Raw genomic sequence first — 20,058 nt, forward strand, 5'->3', positions numbered from 1 at the left:
TTTTGGGAAAAGCCATCAACATAGAGTTTACAGGGAAAAAAAAGAGGCATTCAAAGAAAAGAACACGGTCCCTACAGTCAAACATGGCGGAGGTTCCCTGATGTTTTGGGGTTGCTTTGCTGTCTCTGGCACTGGACTGCTTGACCGTGTGCATGGCATTATGAAGTCTGAAGACTACCAACAAATTTTACAGCATAATGTAGGGCCCAGTTTGAGAAAGCTGGGTCTTCCTCAGGGGTCATCTTCCAGCAGAGCAATGACCCAAAACACACTTCAAAAAGCACTAGAAAATGGTTTGATAGAAAGCACTGGAGACTACTAAAGTGGCCAGCAATGAGTGCAGACCTGAATCCCATAGAACACCTGTGGAGAGATCTCAAAATGGCAGTTTGGAGAAGGCACCCTTCAAATCTCAGGGACCTGCAGCAGTTTACCAAAGAAGAATGGTCTAAAATTCCAGCAGAGCATTGTAAGAAACTCATTGATGGTTACCGGAAGCGGTTGTTCACAGTTATTTTGGCTAAAGGTTGTGCAACCAAGTATTAGGCTAAGGGTGCCAATACTTTTGTCTGGCCCATTTTTGGAATTTTGTTGGAAATGATCTGATTTTTGTTTCATTCTCTTTTGTGTTTTTTCATTGCAAGCAAAATAAATGAAAATAATAATACCAAAGAATTTGTGATTGCAATCATTTTCAAAAAGAAACTGAGTATTATCTGACAGAATTGCAGGGGTGCCAATACTTTTGGCTAGCACTGTATATAGATACACACAACTCTGCTACATGCACATATAAATACATAAAGGTCTGCTACATGCATCCTACTGTGTACCGATTTGCAAAGCAGGAGAGAGGGCAGCTCTCTCTGTGATGTGGGAGGACATGGTGCCAGTGTTCTCCTCTGTCACAGGAAGCTGTCTCCGGGCTATAAGATGCACACACTTTTTTACTAGGTTTTTTCTTGTTAAAAAATATGTCTTATAGCCTGAAAAATGTGGAACATTACATCTCAATGTGCTACTGATGTGGATAATTTTTAAGCCAGCCTAGTTTGCTGATTGGGTGATTGCCAGCCTGTTTAGACAGGTCATTAGTTGTGAAGGAGTATATGAGTGCTCGTTTTAGATTATTGGCTTGTCTAAATGTGCTGAAAGGCTCTGGGGCAAAGTTACCCTTTGTACACCATTCAAACGATCTGTCTGAGGGATATGTAAGGACATTTTCCCAATGCATTCCTCCAATGACTTATACCATTGTATAAGTATACAGTGGCATTCATCGCCCATTGACACCAATTCTAAAAAATGTTTTGTGTTGGCCCTATGTATGGGAAACACAGTCTGCTGTCCTTAATAATACAAAAAAAGATGTGCTGAGGATTATGGACAAGGGTAGTTATTATGTGAAAATTTAGTAGAAAATCACACTGTAATGATAATTTTTTTCTTTAAAATAGTGAAAGGGCATTAAAAAACATGAAGAATAATTTTTCCTACATGTTTCCACCCTATATACTGTTTTATATGAACTAGAAATATGTAGGTGGGTCTATGTCTAAGTTAGGTATGGTACTTACTTATCTTTGAATTGGTGAGTTAATGTATTTGTTTTCTTATGGTTTCTAGTTAATATATGTACTTAGTGTAGCATTGGTATGTGTCACCGTGTGTTGTAGGCTGTGCGTGCTACACAAAAATCTCCATTCACATGAATTAAAGTGAATTTTTTCCCTCATTCTGAAATATCCTTATAGCGCTGTTATGGCTAGATCTATGACTTGGTATACATTGCTAACTATATGTTTTAAATGAGATAAAATCCAACAGAGACACGTCATGGACTGGAAAAAAGAACATAATGCTTAATGGCATGTTATCGCCACAGCCACTTACCCTGCAGAGAGAGGGACTAATGAGCTTTTCTAGCGTAATGTGGGCAGCATTGTCAGTGGCAGGGGGTAACCCGGTTATGAATGTACTTTATACACGTGAATAGAAGAAGTGGGTGTCTCTTACTGGATATTAATAAGAACAGAGCCTTGTCCTTTAACATTTAATCAATCATTATAATTAAAAAAGAACTCCAGTTTGACAAAGCCAAAAATCACATTCTGTTAGATGTATTTGTTTCCCTTCCCTTGTAAAACATTTTTATAAAGAAAATGTAAAATCTTTTTTAGCATATCTGGAGCATGACAGCGTACCTGCCAGCTGACTCTTCTGTAGGGAGAGATATTTAGCATACATCTGACATCATTCCTAGGGGAGGGGAAAAGTGGGTCATGGACATAGCAGTTTTCTGGTGCTGTAATAATTTACCGCTAGAGAACACCCGCAAACACAGTGGTATTGCATTTATTTACCTTTTTGATTGGTTGTATAGGGCTCTGTTCAGACTGGCATGATTGTTAGGCTGGCTGAGCCTTAAGTATTTATGACAGCAAGAATAACATTGTGGTGACACTGTAGCCATAAAAAGTGTTGTAACCTGGAACCTACAAGACACCAAACGTTTTAAAGGGGATCTGTCTCCAGGTTTTTGCTACCTATTCTGAGAGCAACATGATGTAGGCAAAGAGAGTCTGAATCTAACAATGTATCACTTAGTTTACTGGTGGTAGCCTTTCTGATATAATTAAAGGTGTAAGGCCGGTGTCCCTTTTGCGATTACCGCGTATATCTCGCGCGAGTTTCACGGTGCAACACCAGTCAACAGCTAGTCACATCAATGATAATCACCAAGTGTTAAAGCTTTTAGTTTCACTAGCGGTGACATCACGGGCTCTCGCGATACTGCTGAGAACACGGTGGGCATAGAAGTCAGTGACAGCGGTGACGGCAGGACATTACACATCTGGCATCAACCCCATATATTACCCAGTTTGCCACCGCACCAGGGCATGGGATGAGTTGGGGCAAAGCACCGGGATTGGCACATCTAATGGATGCGCCACTTCTGGGGCGGCTGTGGCCTGCTATTTTTAGGCTGAGGAGTGTCCAATAACGGTGGACCTCCCTAGTCTGAGAATACCAGACCCCAGCTGTCCGCTTTACCTTGGCTGGTGATCCAATTTGGGGGGGACATCACGTTTTTTGTTTTAAATTATTTATTTAATGTAAAATAACAGCGTGGGGTGCCCTCTGTTTTGGATGAAGGTGAAGCTGCCAGCTGTGGTTTGCAGGCTGCAGCCATCTGCTTTACCCTAGCTGGCTACAAAAGATATGGGGGACCTCACGTGTTTTTTTTTTTTTATTATTATTTATTTATTTTTTGGCTAAATACAAGGCTAAGCACCCTTTAGTGCCACATGAAAGTCACAGAAGGGTGCCAGCTTAGAATATGCAGGGAGGTGGGACATTATATATGTCTTTCTCATCTATTATCTATCTATCTATCTATCTCTATCTATCTATCTATCTATCTATCCATCTTTCCCTCTATCCATTATCTGTCTATCGATTATCTATCTATTATCTATATTATTTATTGCAGTTACAGGATAAAAAAAATGCAGGGACCAACCTGCGGAAAAACCGCGGCCAAAACGCAGCAAAAACGCATGCGTTTGTCCTGCGGTTTTGGTGCGTTTTTTTACCGCAGGTGTGGTAATCTTCAACTCCCAGAAGTTTCTCAAGAAAGTTTCTTGAGAAAAATCACTTTTCTAGTGCGCACATAGCCTTAAAGGGAATCTATCAGGATTTCACCCCCCCCAAACTATCATCTACATGCTCATTTAGTGCTTTCAAAGACAAGACCAGTAATACCTTTTACATTGCCAGTACTCTTCCTCTGTCAGCATTTGAACTGATCTGCAAATGAAGGACTATTTGTAGATCTGAAGACTCTGTCACTCCAGCTCTATTCCCTGCCCACTGCCACCTCCATCTGCTGGACTGACAATCTCTATGCTGTGTAATTTCAGGCTTCAGATTATGCTGCACATGTGAAAATAATGCTAAACTTGTCTTTATGAGGGCAGCAGGGACATATAAATAGTAAGGGGGGTGAAATACTGCTGACAGATTCCCTTTCATGCTGCATCCCTAATTTGTTTAATAGCAAAAAGAAAAAGTATTCTACAATCAATAGCATGTTATAGATTCAGAGACCCTAATTCCAGCACTCTGTCACTAACTGGGCTGTTTGAAGCATTTTTGATAAAATCACTGCTTTATCTGCTGTAGATCTAGCAGGTCTCTAAGTGCTGACCTATGTATAACCCCACCCACACCGCTAATTGGACGCTTTCTGTGTACATTGTGTACAGGCAGAAATCTGCCAATCAGTGTTGGGGGCAGTGTCATATAGAGCTCATGATTATGGAGGACTACATGGCAGCAGGTTTATTGTGATAATCTTTTGCTGATAAAACAGTGATGTTATCAAAACTACAGCAAGCAGCCCAGTGAGTGATACACCACTGAAATCAGGGTCTCTGTCACTACATTTTGCTGCTCTCAGGTACAAAAACCTGATGACAGATTTCCTTTAAGCAATTAGTGTTGCTAATTATATATGGTGTGTATGTAATAGGGAGATTGAGAAGTTCAGAGACTGCTGGTTAATTGTCATAAAGAAATTGCAAAAAAATTGTTATTGTGTCTGTTACCATAACAATATCCAGATCCATGACATCATTAAATGTGAGTCATGATAGGAAAGATTAATTCAAGTATTTCCACATTACCTAGTTGTCTGTGTACAGCCCCAGGCAATCTCTCCATGCTTTTAATGCACAGTATAAGACATGTTTGTTGAGCTCTGACTACGGTATTATTTTGGGATGATTGCTGCTCAGCACGGCTTTCTTTGTGATTATAGTTTCTTCGTTTATATTGCTGTAGAAAGTCCCAACAAATAGCAGACATTGTTGCTGCTATCCCTAAGACATGGCTGGTGCAGTGTGATACAAACTGCACCAAAAACACATCACAAAAAGCAGCGTGCGCACACGGCCTAAGGCTTATTAACCCCTTCACCCCCAGCCCGTTTTCACCTGCATGACCGGGTCATTTTTTGCAATTCTGACCAGTGTCACTTTGACAGGTTATAACTCTGGAACACTTCAACAGATCCCGGCGATTCTGAGATTGTTTTTCATGACATATTGGACTTCATGTCAGTGGTAAATTTAGAACAATATTTTTTGTGTTTATTTGTGACATATCAGAAATTTGGTGACTATTTTGCAACCTTCTAAAATTGAATTTGTTTGCCTTTAAACAGAGCATTAGGCTATGTGCGCACGTTGCGTAAATTCATGCAGTTACGCTGCGCTTTGCAGCGCAGCGTAACTGCATGCGTCCTGCGTCCCCTGCACAGTCTATGGAGATTGTGCAGGGGCCGTGCGCACGTGGCGTCTCAGAGCGCAGCGCTTCGGCTACTGCCGAAGCGCTGCGCAAAAAGAAGTGACATGTCACTTCTTCCGTGCGCTTTGCCGGCAGCTCCTGCTCTGTCTATGGCAGGAGCTGCAGGCAGAGCGCACGTTCTCGCCGGCACCATGCGCTTCAGAACGGAGCTTTTCAGCTGCGCTCTGAAGCACACCTTTTAGGTGCTGGGCTAGTACGCAACATGCGCACATACCCTTATGTTGCACAAAATAATTAATGAGGTTGTCCCCTACTGGTAAAATGAGAAATCACTGATGAACTTTGAGCCCTTCTAACTTCTTAAAGGGAACCTGTCACCATTTTTTTGCCCTATAAGCTGCGGTCACCACCAGTGGGCTCTTATATACAGCATTATAACATGCTGTATATAAGAGCCCAGACCGCTGTGTAGAACATAAAAACACTTTATAATACTTACCTAAACCGGTCTCTGCGGTGGATGTGGCTCAAATGGGCGTCTTCATCCTCTGGTGTCGGCGCCTCCTCTTTCGGTCATCTTTGTTGCCACCTCTGTCGTCCTTCTGAAGCTGCGGTGCATGACGGATCCAACGTCATACACACTCGCCGGCATTCAGGTCCTGCACAGGCACGGGACGCATCATGCACACAGGCTTCAGAAGGACGACAGAGGTGGCAACAAAGATGGCCAAAAGAGGAGGCGCCGGCACCAGAGGTTGAAGACGCCCATTTGAGTCACATCCACCGCAGAGACCGGTTTAGGTAAGTACTATAAAGTGTTTTTTATGTTCTACACAGCGGCCTGGGCTCCTATATACAGCATGTTAGAATGCTGTATATGAGAGCCCACTGGAGGTGGCCGCAGCTTATAAAGCAAAAAAATGGGGACATGTTCCCTTTAACAAAAAATAATATTTTCAGAAATAGTGCTGATGTAAAGTAGACATATGGGAAATGTTATTTATTAAAGGGATTGTCCTTTACTTTTACATTGATGGCCTATCCTTAGGATAGGTCATCAATATCTGATCGGCCTGGGTCCATCACCCAGAACTCCCGCCGATCAACTGTTCTGGGTCCTGCATCCGAGTATTGCACATTTGCCTCATATTGATTAGAATGAGAGGCAGATATGCAGTACCCCCGCTGCCAGGACCGAGAACAGCTGATCGGCCGGGGTGCGGGGTGTTGGACTGGCCAATCAGACATTGATGACCTATCCTAAGGGGCACTTTGCACACTACGACATCGCAGGTGCGATGTCAGTGGGGTCATGTCGAAAGTGACGCACTTCCGGCGTCGCTCTTGACATCGTAGTGTGTAAATCCTAGATGATATGATTAACGAGCGCAAAAGCGTCGTAATCGTATCACAGGTGTAGTGTCGGCGAATTCCATAATTACGCGGCTGCGACGGTACGATGTTGTTCCTCGCTCCTGCGGCAGCACACATCGCTGTGTGGGAAGCCGTAGGAGCGAGGAACATCACCTTACCTGCTACCTGCAGCTCATGCCGGCTATGCTGAAGGAAGGAGGTGGGTGGGATGTTTACGTCCCGCTCATCTCCGCCTCTCCGCTGCTATTGGCCTTCCGTGTGACGTCGCAGTGACGCCACACGACCCGCCCCCTTAATAAGGAGGCGGGTCGCCGGCCAGAGTGACGTCGCAGGGCAGGTGAGTGCATGTGAAGCTGCCGTAACGATAATGTTCGCTACGCCAGCTATCACCATGATATCGCAGCTGCGACGGGGGCGGGGACTATCGCGCTCGCCATCGCAAGCATCGGCTTGCGATGTCGTAGTGTGCAAAGTGCCCCTAAGGATAGGCCATCAATGTAAAAGTAGGGGACAATCCCTTTAATAAATAACACTTCCCACATGTCTACTTTACATCAGTACCATTTCTGAAACATATTTTTTTTTATTAGAAAGTTAGAAGGGCTCAAAGTTCATCAGTAATTTCCCATTTTACCAACAAAATTTACTAAACCATTTTTTTAGGGACCACGTCACATTGGAAGTGACTTTGAGAGGCCTAGGTGACAAAAAATACCCAAAAGTGACATCATGCTAAAAACTGCACCCCTCAAAGTACTCAAAACCACATAAAAAACACATCCAAGAAGGTTATTAACCCTTCCCATGCTTCACAGGAACTAAAGCAATGTGCGCACTTTGCGTTGAGTTAATTGCAGTTCTAAACGCATTCTCTGGCAGAAATTGTCTTTGTCAAATTTGTTTTTTACCACAAAAACGCTAAAAATACGCATGCGTTTTACCGTGTTTTGCCGCGTTTTTACCGCGATTTACATGCTTTTTCATTGCTTAAAGTCAGATGCGTTTTGAATACAAATACACTGCTAAATAAAGTTCACACATTCAAACACTTTGAAAAAAACGGGAAAAAAAGATATCAAATATCATGATTAAAAAAATCGTACACAAAATAGCTAATTTTATTAAAATGATAACTGCGGTCTAATATTTATGTATAAAATAACGTTAAATTATGGATTTTCATTAATTTAATTGTCGGACTTTGTGTGTGTGTAAAGGGACATATCATGCCCTTATTATAAAGACATAAATGCATGCATTTATTTTGTTAAAAAAGCCTGTTTTCTGCATCAAAAAGCATGTAAAACGCTAGGATTTTGATTTCGGATGCGTTTTGAAAGTTCTCATTGACTGTAATGTTAGCAAAACGCTGCCAAAATGGCAAAAACAATTGACATCTGCTTCTTTAAACGCAGAGATTTTGACAAATTTTCTGCAACTGAAACGCTGCGTTTTTAACAGCAAAGTGCGCACAAGAAAACCCAATTTCCCATAGACTTTGCTTGAAAATCAAAACACAAGCATTTTGGCATTAAAACGCTGCAGTTCAAAACGCTGCTGAAACACATAAAAAAAAGCAAAGTGCGCACATGGCCTAAAGCAATGTAGAAGGAAAAAATGGAAAATTAAATTTTTTTACAAAAATGTTACTTTAGCTTCAAAGTTTCCTTTTTCACTAGGGTATCAGGTGAAATTGTAGAGTACAATTTGTAGTGCAATTTCTCCTCCATACGCGAATACCTCATATGTGGTGGAAAATCATAGTATGGGCTCACGGAAGTGAAGGAGCACCATTTGACTTTTTGAACACAAAATTGCCTAGAATCGTTAGTGGACTCCATGTCACGTTTGGAGAGCCTCTGATGTGGCTAAAAAGTAGAATCCTCCTACAAGTGACTCCATTTTGGAAATTAGACCACCCAAGGAATTTATCGAGATGCGTGGTGAGAACTTTGAACCCCAGGTACCTCACAGAATTTTATGATGTTGAGCATGAACCCCAATTTTTGCATTTTCACAAGAGTAACAGGAGAAAGTAGACCCCAAAATTTGTTGTGCAATTTCCACTGAATACACTTGTACCCCATATGTGGTGGAAAACCACTGTTTTAGTTCACGACAGGGCTCGGAAAGGAAAGAGCACCATTGAAAGGGAACCTGTCAGCAGAAATTTCGGCCAAAACCTAAAAGATTCCCCCTCTGCAGCTCCTGGGCTGCATTCTAGAAAGGTCCCTGTTATTATTGTGCCCCATGTGAGACCAAAATAAAGACTTTATAAAGTGGAACCTCTTTGTATTCAGATACTGTAAATGTGACACGGGGGCGGGCTTTCTGGCGTCCGTTATTCTGCCTCCTGGTCCTGTATGCTGCCCCCCATTGCTCCTTTCCATAGCTGATGCACCGCCCACTGCTCCAGCCATCCCCGCGCATGCCCAGTGCCAGTCTCATGGGACCGCTGGTGACGTGTGCGCAGGCAAGTGATTATGGGCGGGGCTGTGATTGTTATAAGCAAGTACCCGCCCATAATCTCGTCAGCGCTCAAACCTCACCAGCGGTCACACTGTGCTCAGTGTAGATGCTAGACTGTATGGGCTGCTTCCAGGGATGACGTCCCTTTTGTCACATGATAGTATTTTGAACACGCCCCAATCACGTGACAAAAGGGACGTCATCCCTGGAAGCACAGCTGTTTGTGGATGGATACCATGTTTGGCATAGGTGGTCTCCTTGACTGGAGACTGCACTTCCCGTGGTTGTTCCTTCCTGGTGAAAGACCTGGCTAGTTTCCTGTCAGCGTTGAGAAACATGTGATGGTGTCTCCGCAGGCTTTCTTGTTTTGCAACCAATCACAGGCGCCAGGATGGCCGGTGGGCGGGGAAAGCAGTGCAAGTGTCTGCCGGTCAGCATGGTGGTAAAAAATAAACAATCGACAGCACAGATATAGCTCGCGGCTTCAGCCCCAGCTGTCGGGCTGTATCTGTGCTGTGTATCCAGTCACATGTGCGAGGCTTTGTCAGGTGATGCCATGGCAGACTCAAGCGAGTCCCTCACATGTGTGATTCCGGTGAAACCGCATGCGTCTTTCTTTTATTTAAATAAATAATTAAAAAAAAAAAAACGACGTGCGTTTCCCCCTAATTTTCATCCCCAGCCAAGATAACACCGACTGGGCGCTAGTATGCCAGCCCGGTATTGCCGCATCTATTAGATGTGACAATCCCGGTGCGATACCGGCTCTTCCTGGTGGCCTGATGTGCCAATCGGAGTAATAGCAGGGGTTAATAACAGCGCATAGCTGCTACTAAACCCTAGGTTTGTGATGGCACAGTCGTCTATCAGATACCTGCATCACAAACCTGTAAATGAATGTAAATAAACAAGACACAGAGAAAAATCCTTTATTTGAAATAAAGTACAAACACCCCCTCCACCACTTTATTAACCCCCAACACCCTGCAGCTCCGACGTATTCCACAGGAGGTCCTACGCCGCTTCAGCTCTGCTACATCTGAATATCACAGAGAGATGCACGACCGACCACTCTCTGTGAGCTCCAGAGAATGAATGAGCTGTGCATTGAGCGGTGATGTCACTCAGGTAATTTGTAGTCACAGCTGGAGGTTCCCACGGTCGTTCACCTGTGATCGCAGGTAACCTGACCTCAGGTGGAGGTCACTGAGTTCACAGACCTGCATCTCCTAGCAGAAAAATCGCAGTTTTTTTAGCCAAGAGATGCAGATTTTGTGCTGAAATCTTTACACTGTATTCCTGCATCCAATCTACACCTCCTGGCAAAAAAATGCGGTGTTTTGATGCATTTTTTTTTGCTGCAGTTTTTGGCGCGGTTATTTTTCCGCGATTCTTGACGCGTTTTTTTGCCAGGAGGTACACATTTGGTGCTGAAGTCATCTGCACCAGCTTTCAGCACTAAATTTCCTCTTGCTGGCAGAATTTTTTTTTATTTTTGGGCCAAGGGATGCAAATTTGGTGCTGAAATTTTTACACCATATTCCTGCATCCAATCTACACCTCCTGGCACAAAACATGCGGTGTTTTGGCGCATTTTTTTTGCTGCAGGTTTTTTTTTTACGTGATTTTTGCCGCAGTTTTTCGCCAGGAGGTGCACATTTGGTGCTGAAAACGTCTGCACCAGATTTCAGCACCAAATTTCCACCTGCTGGCAGGATTTTTTTTTCTTTTTACAGCCTGCCATTCTCTGAACATGAGCATGCATATACCTAGAAACACATGCACGCTCCCGTCAGAAGAGTGCTGCTGTGTCGGTGATGTCAGACTTGTGCGGGTCTGCCAAGCATGACATCACACAGCACAGCCTGCCGTTCTCTGAGCATGAGCGTGCATGTACCTAGAAACACATGCACGCTCCTGTTAGAATTGTGCGGCTGTGCTGCGATGTCAGACTCGCGGGAGTCCCTCGCATGCGGCTTTTTTTTTTATTTAAATAAATAATTTAAAAAAAAAATCCATGATAATGCCGGCTGGGGGCTGGTATATTCTCAGCCCGCAGCCGCCCGGTATTGCCGCATCTATTAGATGTGACAATCCCGCTGCAATACCGGCTCTTCTCGATTGCCCTGGAGCAGTGGCAATCGGGGTAATAGCAGGGGTTAATAGCGGCGCACAGCTGCTACTAAACCCTAGGTTTGTGATGGCACAGGCGTTTATGAGATAACTGCATCACACTAACCTGTAACTAACAGTAAATAAACAAGACACAGAGAAAAATCCTTTATTGTAAATAAAGTACAAAACGCGCCCTCCTTCACCACTTTATTAACCCCCAACACACCCCTCCAGGTCTGGCTTAATCCTCATGACGTCCCACGGCGACACATCCAGCTCTGCTACATTTCAGAGCGAGCAGCCATAGAGAAGACTGCCAGCTCTGAGTGTAGCCTATGACTGAGCCGCGATAAGCGATGACCGCAGCAGAGACTGTTACAGGCTGGGGGGGCGCGTCAGCCTGCAGCCAATCACAGATGAGAGGACGGCCGGTCGGCGGGGAAAACACGGAAAGCTGTGTGATTGCGTGCACAGTACAGGAAGTGAAAGCGCGACCCGGAAGCAGTGTGCTGCCATGACATTGAGTCTCGGTAAGTATGAAACTGACTCTTATTTGTTGTTTTATTTATTTTTACTATATTTGCCGAATCCGGATCGTGGAATCCCGTGCCCTAGTCCAGCACCTAGATATCATCTGTTCAGAAATGCCTATAACCTTCAATGACCTCACTGCTTCACCACCGTGCGGAGCTGCCGCCCCACCACCGTGCGGAGCTGCCGCCCCACCACCGTGCGGAGCTGCCGCCCCACCACCGTGCGGAGCTGCCGCCCCACCACCGTGCGGAGCTGCCGCCCCACCACCGTGCGGAGCTGCCGCCCCACCACCGTGCGGAGCTGCCGCCCCACCACCGTGCGGAGCTGCCGCCCCACCACCGTGCGGAGCTGCCGCCCCACCTACACCCCACCTACTGTCTCCTCCCCAAAATCCTTTAGGATGTAAGCCCGCAAGGGCAGGGCCCTCTTCCCCCTGTGCTAGTCTGTCTATTGTAACGTGTACATGTATTCTGTATGTAACCCCCTCATGTACAGCACCATGGAATCAATGGTGCTCTATAAATAAACAATAATAATAATAATAATAATAATAAACCGCGCGGATCCGGACTTTTACAGTCCGGATCCGCTCAGCCTTAGTCACTACCTCCTGGAACGGCAGAAAGGTGCTGGTATGGCGTGCTCAGCATGATAGCACAAAAGTTTTATTTAGTGCTACCTGTAAAATGTGAATGTGCCTTAGTTTTTCTCATGGCACTGTAGGGTTTGAGGACTTCATCAGAGAGATCAACCCCACATGTCTTTATTGTATCCCGGGGCACAGTTTGGTTTGTGGACCTGTGTAGAAGAACCTTGTACAGTTTTGGTGGTGCTACCATCATAATTTTCAGGGGTGAGGTCCATATGGGTCACTAGTTGCGGGTCACCAACCGTGGCTCATTTGGTTTCCTGGGGTGTCTGCGTGGGGGTTCGGTATCACTGGAGAGAGAAGAGGAAAATTAAAGGAAGGTGGGATCCTCTCCCTCACTATCAGTGTCAAGTAAGGCGTATGCCTCCTTGACCGAATACCATCTTTTGGATGAGAGAGACATTTTATTTTCACGACTGGTGTGTGTCTGTAAAACAACCAAATTGTATTCAGGTGTGTGAGTGTTTGGTGTACACTTTTTTATTTATTAGAATAGAAGAGGAAAAAAAGAATCTTGAAAGAAAAAGATACAAAATAAAATAAAAAGGAGAATATAAAAGTTTGGTAAAATAAAAAAGAAACTTTCTAAACGAAAGTCAGTAAAAATAAATAAGTACTGAGCGCCCACAACTGAGACTAACCCTGACTACATTAAGTAAAAAATACTGCAGTAGACACCGATTACTACAGTATATTTTTATTGTCCCTAATCTAGACCTATTAGCTAATTTAAATTATTTTTATTTGATTCTTATTTTACTTTTTTTTATAATAACGATCAGTGCTGTGAGTCATCGATCAGTTCCAATGGTTGCAGGGTGCATGCATAGGTATGGTGCAAACTGGGGGAAATGCATAGGGAAAAAAAAAAGTCCCAAAATTGAGCACAAATGCCAATCAGTGATATGACTCACTGATCAGTGGCTGCAGGACGCACGCAGAGAGATGGTGGAAAAAGGGGAAAAAATAGAAAGGAAAAAAAAAGTCTTGGCCAAAAGCGAGCACAGATGCCAATCAGTGATGTAAGTCCCATTGAATCATTTGGAAGCAGAAAATAGTGTCCTAGCATATACAAAAAATCGCTACAACACTGACATCTTTCTGCATCAGTTTTTTTTCTACCACAAAAATTCCTGAATAAAGCTGTGTGTAAACTTATTTTAGGGTAGATAAATATATTTTCTATGGAGAATTGGAAATAGGAAAATAAATGGGGCTACATTTAATTGGTTGTAATTTTTTTTTATAGGGTCTGGTCAAGCCATAAGTGACTTGCTTATTTATTCTTTCCACTGTAACATTGACAGAAGTTTTACATTTTTTCCCCCTGAAATATAAGGTACAGTTACGTTCTATGCAAGCTTCCTGAGATTGATGCGGGCTCAGAAACTGAGTCCGCATCTTTGCATGCAGATCATGGCTTTATTATTTAGCCAGCATCTTCCTCTTAAGAGCTATGTGTAGAGCACAGCTCTGCCTACAGCTGTTAATCTATGAAATGCTGCTGTCAATTTCTGACAGCGGCATTTACAGCTCATGGCCTGTGGTGTGCAGTGTTCTTACCAACCGGTATCAGTGCTTCTTTGGCGTGTTCATGGTGAGCCGATAGGTCTGCTGAAGACCCATGTGCCTGTTATGACGGTACTCCTATAAAAGCAAGTCCATGATTTTTACTATATACAGCAATACTGTGGTATATTATCACGGGGTATGGTACGGTAACTAGGAGTAGGTGCACCTAGACTTGCCTTCAGACTAGGGACTCTAAACTGTCCCTTATTCCAGAGGTACGCTAGATGGCAGCGAGGTCTGGACCGCCAGTGTAGCCCCGACTCCTTAATTGCCCTGGCCTAACATCCCTTCTCCCACACCCCTGGGGAGGGCTAGGAAAGGAGTAATGAATCCCAGAAATACCGAAAGACAGGGGAAAACCAAGACTGAAATTCACTGAAAGCACACGCACAGGGGAAAAGACATTACATGCTTAGGGAGAAATAAAGTACAGGGAGGAAAGAAACTTATATTTTTTCTACCAGACACCAAATAGCATTCAACAGATCACCAATAACTGGATCACCACTCACAATGACCGGTATCGCTGTAGCAAAGCTAGAGCTATTTTCCACATGAGGGACCAGGTTCCACCATCTTTTAATAAATAAAAAAATAAAAACATATACAATACATGTTTTATATTACTACATTTGTAAACATCTGATCTATCAAAATATAAAATTAAGTAGTCAAAATGATGTAACGAGAAAAAAAAAAATCAAAACACCAGAATTGAGGTGATCAAAGCGTCTTATCTATCCCCAAATTATGCCGTTAGAAAGTTAGAAACATCAGTTCAGGGCTCCAAAAAAAAACAAGCCCTCACACAGCTTCATTGTAAAGAAAAAAATGGAAATGTTACAGCTGAAAATGGTGACACAAGCAAATAACAAGCCTTTTCTCCCGAAAAGTAAAACAGTTATGGCTCTTGGAAGAAAAGGGGAGAAGAAAAAAGAAGCGCAAAAATGGATAATCGCCCGGCTGAGAAAGAGTTAATTGTTACTGATGCAGTAATAAAAGCTCATAATTCCCAGAAATAAAAAAGCACAATAATGAAAAGTCGTACATCCACATATTTATATACATTTTTTTCCTGTTGCAGGTACGGAAACATGTAGGAGATCTCTATGAAGATCTGCGAGATGGACATAACTTGATCTCCTTGTTAGAGGTTCTCTCTGGAGACACCCTGGTAAGTCGTCTTTTAATATTTGTTTTATGGTGAACAGTATGAAGCTGTAGTTATAAAGCTCTGCAGCCTGGTTACGCTGCATAATGCACTTGTATGAAAATCCGTTTTGTAAGTCTTCTTGTATTTATTGGACATTTCACAAGTTGCTCCCAAGTGAATGTTTTACAGTTTTTATTCCAGATATACTTAGATAAAAATCAAACCTAGGCTAGATACATCCACAGATTGTTTAGCAGTGCTCAGGGCCATAACCTGAAGCTTCAGGGCTCTTATGTAAACTCAGTAATGCTGGCCCCATTAATAGTGCCTTTTTATATGGCAGAGGGGCCACTTCAAGCACTGTTAATGGGTCTAATTACTACCCTGCACCCCTTCTAGATTGACTCATGACAGGTCCCACTCAATCATATCCATAGAATATGCAGCTGTATGCCTAGAGAGTTGCATGCATCTGCAATTGACTGCCATTCTAATAAATAAGTAGGGGCTGTGGTGTAACCTGGTGAAACATATGCCATAACACACTTGTGGTAGGGGCAGATATATCATTGGTGCAACCTGTGAAGTTGAAATAGAGCATTTTGATGAGTTATTGGACTGAAAAGAGCCCAAATACTGTAGAGCCTTTCTGGCTTTGTCCGCCAGTGACTTATAGCATATGTTGGCGGATACTCCAACTCCAGCTTGTTAAACTTGTGGTGCTCTACTTCATTCATTAAAATTGTGCCAATAACAGCATTACCCAAGTTTAAGTAGTTAAGTAACCATGCGGTATCCACGCGTTTCAGATGTCGCAGCATCCTTAGTCATGATAACAACTAAAAGTAATGGCAGTCAGATATACCTCACTCTGTTCCGGTTATTTATATGTTGGCGGACACAACAGGAAGTTTTCCCACTGAGAAAACCAACTGTACACATAAGTCATAATATAAATGAAGCATTAAAGTGGACCTGTCACCAACAAAAAGGACAGTTTGTGCCCTTATTTTATTCCCTCTGTTCCCCTGAGTATTTTTCTTTCTATCCTTCATACAGATCCAGAAATATGGGCATTTTTATTTGGCACTATTTTTTTTTTATAGTCTTGTGACAATACACCACTAGGTGTCACTAGAAGCTACTAGAGACAGGGAAGTCAAGCACACCGGTGGTCAGAAGCCAGGAAGTCAGATAAGGTAGACAGGGAGCGAACAGAGCCAGGGTCAGGGCACAAGTCAGAGGTCAGAAGCCAGGAAGTCAGATAAGGTACAGAGGGAGCAACCGAAACCAAATTCAGGGTACAAGCCGGAAGTCAGAAATTAAATAAGGTACACAGGGAGTAAGCAAAGACAAGGTAAGGGTACAAGGCAGAGGTCAGAAGCCAGAGGGATAACATCAGGGGCACAGTCAGAGACGGGTAACAAAGGTCCGGGGTATGGAGGGAAGATCAGAACAACAATACTCATGGGATCCAGAGAACTCACTGCAGAGCAGGAACTATGACTGGCAGCGTTTTGGGTGAAGTTGCTCCCCAATGAAGCCAAGCATACACCCGCAACGAGACACTTGAACACAGGCCCCTCCCCGCACCAGCGCAGGACCTGAAGGCTGAGAAGCAACCCGTCATCTGGAGCATAATACAGAATATTGGCTCTGCTGGAGAGCATGACAAGTCTGTAGCATGGCATTGGACAGAACAGCCTCCAGAAAATCCCGTATTACCACCTAGGTAGAAAAAATAAACAGGACTAAATAAAAAGGCACATACTTATGGAACTGTATTGTAGATTTATAGAACTCTCCAAAAAACTGCATATGCAGAGGAACGGCAGGAATAAGATAAGAACAAAAACTGGTGTCAGGTCCTCTTTCAAAAGGCATTAGATCCTAACGCCTCCTTCATACATGCTATCTTTTTAACATTTTTAAACTATTGTAAAAGAAAAACAAAAACACTTTCATATGTTTTTTTTATATATATGTGCTTGGTAATATATATATATTTTTTAAAAAATTTTTAATCATGAATCTTTTCTGTAATTCCTATTGCAGTGTATAAGAGCTCCTAAAATAGTGTAGCTCAGCGCATTTTAACGCATTTTTGGTTGTAATTTCTATTCAGTGTCATTTTGTAAGTGCAGCATTTGCTGCATTTTTGAGTAAGGCCGGTGTCCCACTTGCGATTGCCTTGCGTTTGTCTCACACAAGTTTCGCGGTGCATCACCCGTCACGGACTCACACTCTCCTCACAAGAGCGGGTTGGCTGCATAGAGATGCATGCAACCGACCCACTCCTGGGAGGAGAGTGTGAGTCCGTGACGGGTGATGCACCGCGAAACTTGTGCGAGACAAACGCAAGGCAATCGCAAGTGGGACATCGGCCTAATATAGAGAAGCGCATGGGAAAAATACTAAAAAAAATTGAAGCAAGAGTGCATCATTTTGAAATGAAAACTCCAAAAATGGAAAAAAAGTAAATACAAAGCAAACACATAATTTTGAGTATAAAAGCACCAAACTTTACAGTAATGTGAAAAGTCTGCTTTGAATTTCTAAAAATATTTGCTATGGACTCAAAAGTAAAATCTGGATGCATTTTCTAATTTGTTTATTTTTATTTTTGAAAGAAGGTAAAAACTGCAGAACGACCTAGCTGGTCATTGGGGACGTTGTAAAGCAGCTATTTGAAAGGGAAGTTGCTAACAAAGTCATTGTAACGGTGTCAAACACAACGATGCTTGCTGCGCAGCAACAAACAAAATACCAAAAAATGTTCCTGAGAGATGTGTAGCTATCAGCAACCTCACAGCAGGGGCCAGGTCGCTGATGCATTTCACACACTGCAATGTCGCTGGGGAGATCGCTATAACGTCACAAAAACGGTGACGTTACAGCGATGTCGCTAGCGATGTTGCAGTGTGTAAAGGACTGGACTGCTTGCTATTGTTTTGATAAAATCACTGCTTTATCAACAGGAGATCATCATTAGAGAATTAGTAAACCTGCTGCCAAGTAATCCTCCATATTCATGAGCTCTGTATAACCACGCCTCCATGACTGATTGCATGTTTCTGCCTATGTACATTGCACACAAATAGCTGTCAATCAGTAGTGATGGGGGGGCTATATAGAGCTCAGCATTCAGAGAACTGTTAAATCTACAGAATTAAAAAAATGTTTAAAACGTCTGCACATATTAAAAGTGAAATTGGGCAAATTGATTCTTGGGCCTTTGGTCCATCAGCCAGGTCAGTAGTCTTTGCCACTTGATAGGAGGCTCGTTAATCTCTTTCCTTCCTGGAACACCCTCATGGTTTTTGATTAGCCACGTTGGTGTGATATCATCATTGTAGTCTGACACACAGATGACATCATGCCAGTCCGGCTATTCAAAAAGCTCGTTGGGGATCCGGGAACTGAAGGGATTCGCAGAGCTCCTGTCCATTGATCAACAGAACAAAGACTTGGTTAGACTCGAGTCCATGAATCATTCTTCCCAAAGCTAATTAAGTGGTTTTACAATGGAAATGATTATACAGAAACTTTCAAGCATTTTTTTTTTTATTGATTTTATTTTTTATTCGCCCCTCAAAAAGTAATGGGCCCGATTTATCAAGACTATTGTTCTTCAGGGTGTTGAATCAGACTATCTGTGGCGTAATGCCCTGCTGCGCCCTTCTCCTGCCCCACTTCCACCCATTTTGTTTGAAATCTGTGAAAACACCAAAAGTTGCAATATTTAGGTGCAACACCTAAATTTTGCTACTAGTCTTCACAAGGCTTTTACGCGTTTCTACTTTGAAGCTAAATATAATGCTAATCATAGTCAAAATTATGTGTTTGTTTTGGGATTTTTTTTTTGTGGGGGAGGGGAAGGGGGCATTGGATTTTTAATTTCAACATGATGCACTCTTGCTTCAATTTTTTCTACATTTTTCCCATGCATTTCTCTATACTCGGAAATGCGACAATAAGGTGCATGTACAAATTGACACTAAATAGAAAGAAATTACAACCAAAAATGCGTTAAAATGTTCTGGGCTGCACTATTTCAGGAGCTCTTGCATACGGCATTAGGACGTACAGAAATGAACCTCTTGAGGTCCACAGAAACATTATTCTCAGAAATGGGGATAGTCCGGGGCTCCTGAACACCTACAAGATGTAGAAGGGGTTACCTTTAGCCCAGCATATACATATTGGTGATACAGTAGAATTTCCATTGTCTGATTTGTTTCCAATATCAGAATACCTTTACCACTTTACATGTATCATTAAAAGCATTTGGTCAGAGCCTTAATTGCTTTTAACCCTTTCTATGGTCCTCCCAGTTTCATTATTGTTTTCCGTTGTGACCATGATTTCCTCTGCCTTGTATGCCTCCTCTTCATTATGTTCTTTTCATACTCTCCTTTTCATTTGTGGTCTGTCTTGTGTCTCTGCTGTGCCTTCTTTTTCTGTCTGTTGTGTTTATTAGCCGAGGGAACGAGATTTTTTGAAGACCTTACGGTTGGTGAGTCCCTCAGAAGCATGCGAGTTTGATCAGCATGAGGAGGTGGATGATGAGGATAAGGGGGTAGGTGTAACCCCCATAACAATACTAATTCCTGTTTAGGTTTGCAGTGTCACTGTTTTCCACGTAAATTGCACAAAAGTTCACATGTTACTAAAACTTTGTAGAGTTAACCATGCTTAGGGATTTCTGTTCTTTAAAGGGACATGTCACTTGTGATAAATATTGGTATTCCATATTGAATAGCAATGCTGGAGCAGAACTCTGCAATGAGCCATTCCTCTTGGAGAAGTATGAAGAGATTAACAACTGGGTTATGCCATTGTCCTTCTCAATAAGATGTATATCTACAGTATATCACAAAAG

General features: G+C 42.8%; 1 protein-coding gene across 21 annotated transcripts in view; it reads left to right on the plus strand.

Annotated features, from left to right (window-relative positions):
- The window catches only part of DST (dystonin), an 879,552-nt gene that overhangs the window by 314,295 nt on the left and 545,199 nt on the right, over positions 1-20,058 (plus strand). For 13 of the 21 annotated variants that reach the window (XM_075340287.1, XM_075340270.1, XM_075340271.1 and 10 more), the window contains 2 exons: positions 15,108-15,197; positions 19,657-19,755. In XM_075340287.1, the coding sequence (XP_075196402.1) occupies positions 15,108-15,197; positions 19,657-19,755 (189 nt within the window). The remainder of the gene's footprint in view (positions 1-15,107; positions 15,198-19,656; positions 19,756-20,058) is intronic. The other 8 variants (XM_075340288.1, XM_075340275.1, XM_075340290.1 and 5 more) reach the window with 2 other exon arrangements.

This window comes from Anomaloglossus baeobatrachus, chromosome 3 (genome assembly GCF_048569485.1).
Source record: "Anomaloglossus baeobatrachus isolate aAnoBae1 chromosome 3, aAnoBae1.hap1, whole genome shotgun sequence".
NCBI lineage: Eukaryota > Metazoa > Chordata > Amphibia > Anura > Aromobatidae > Anomaloglossus > Anomaloglossus baeobatrachus.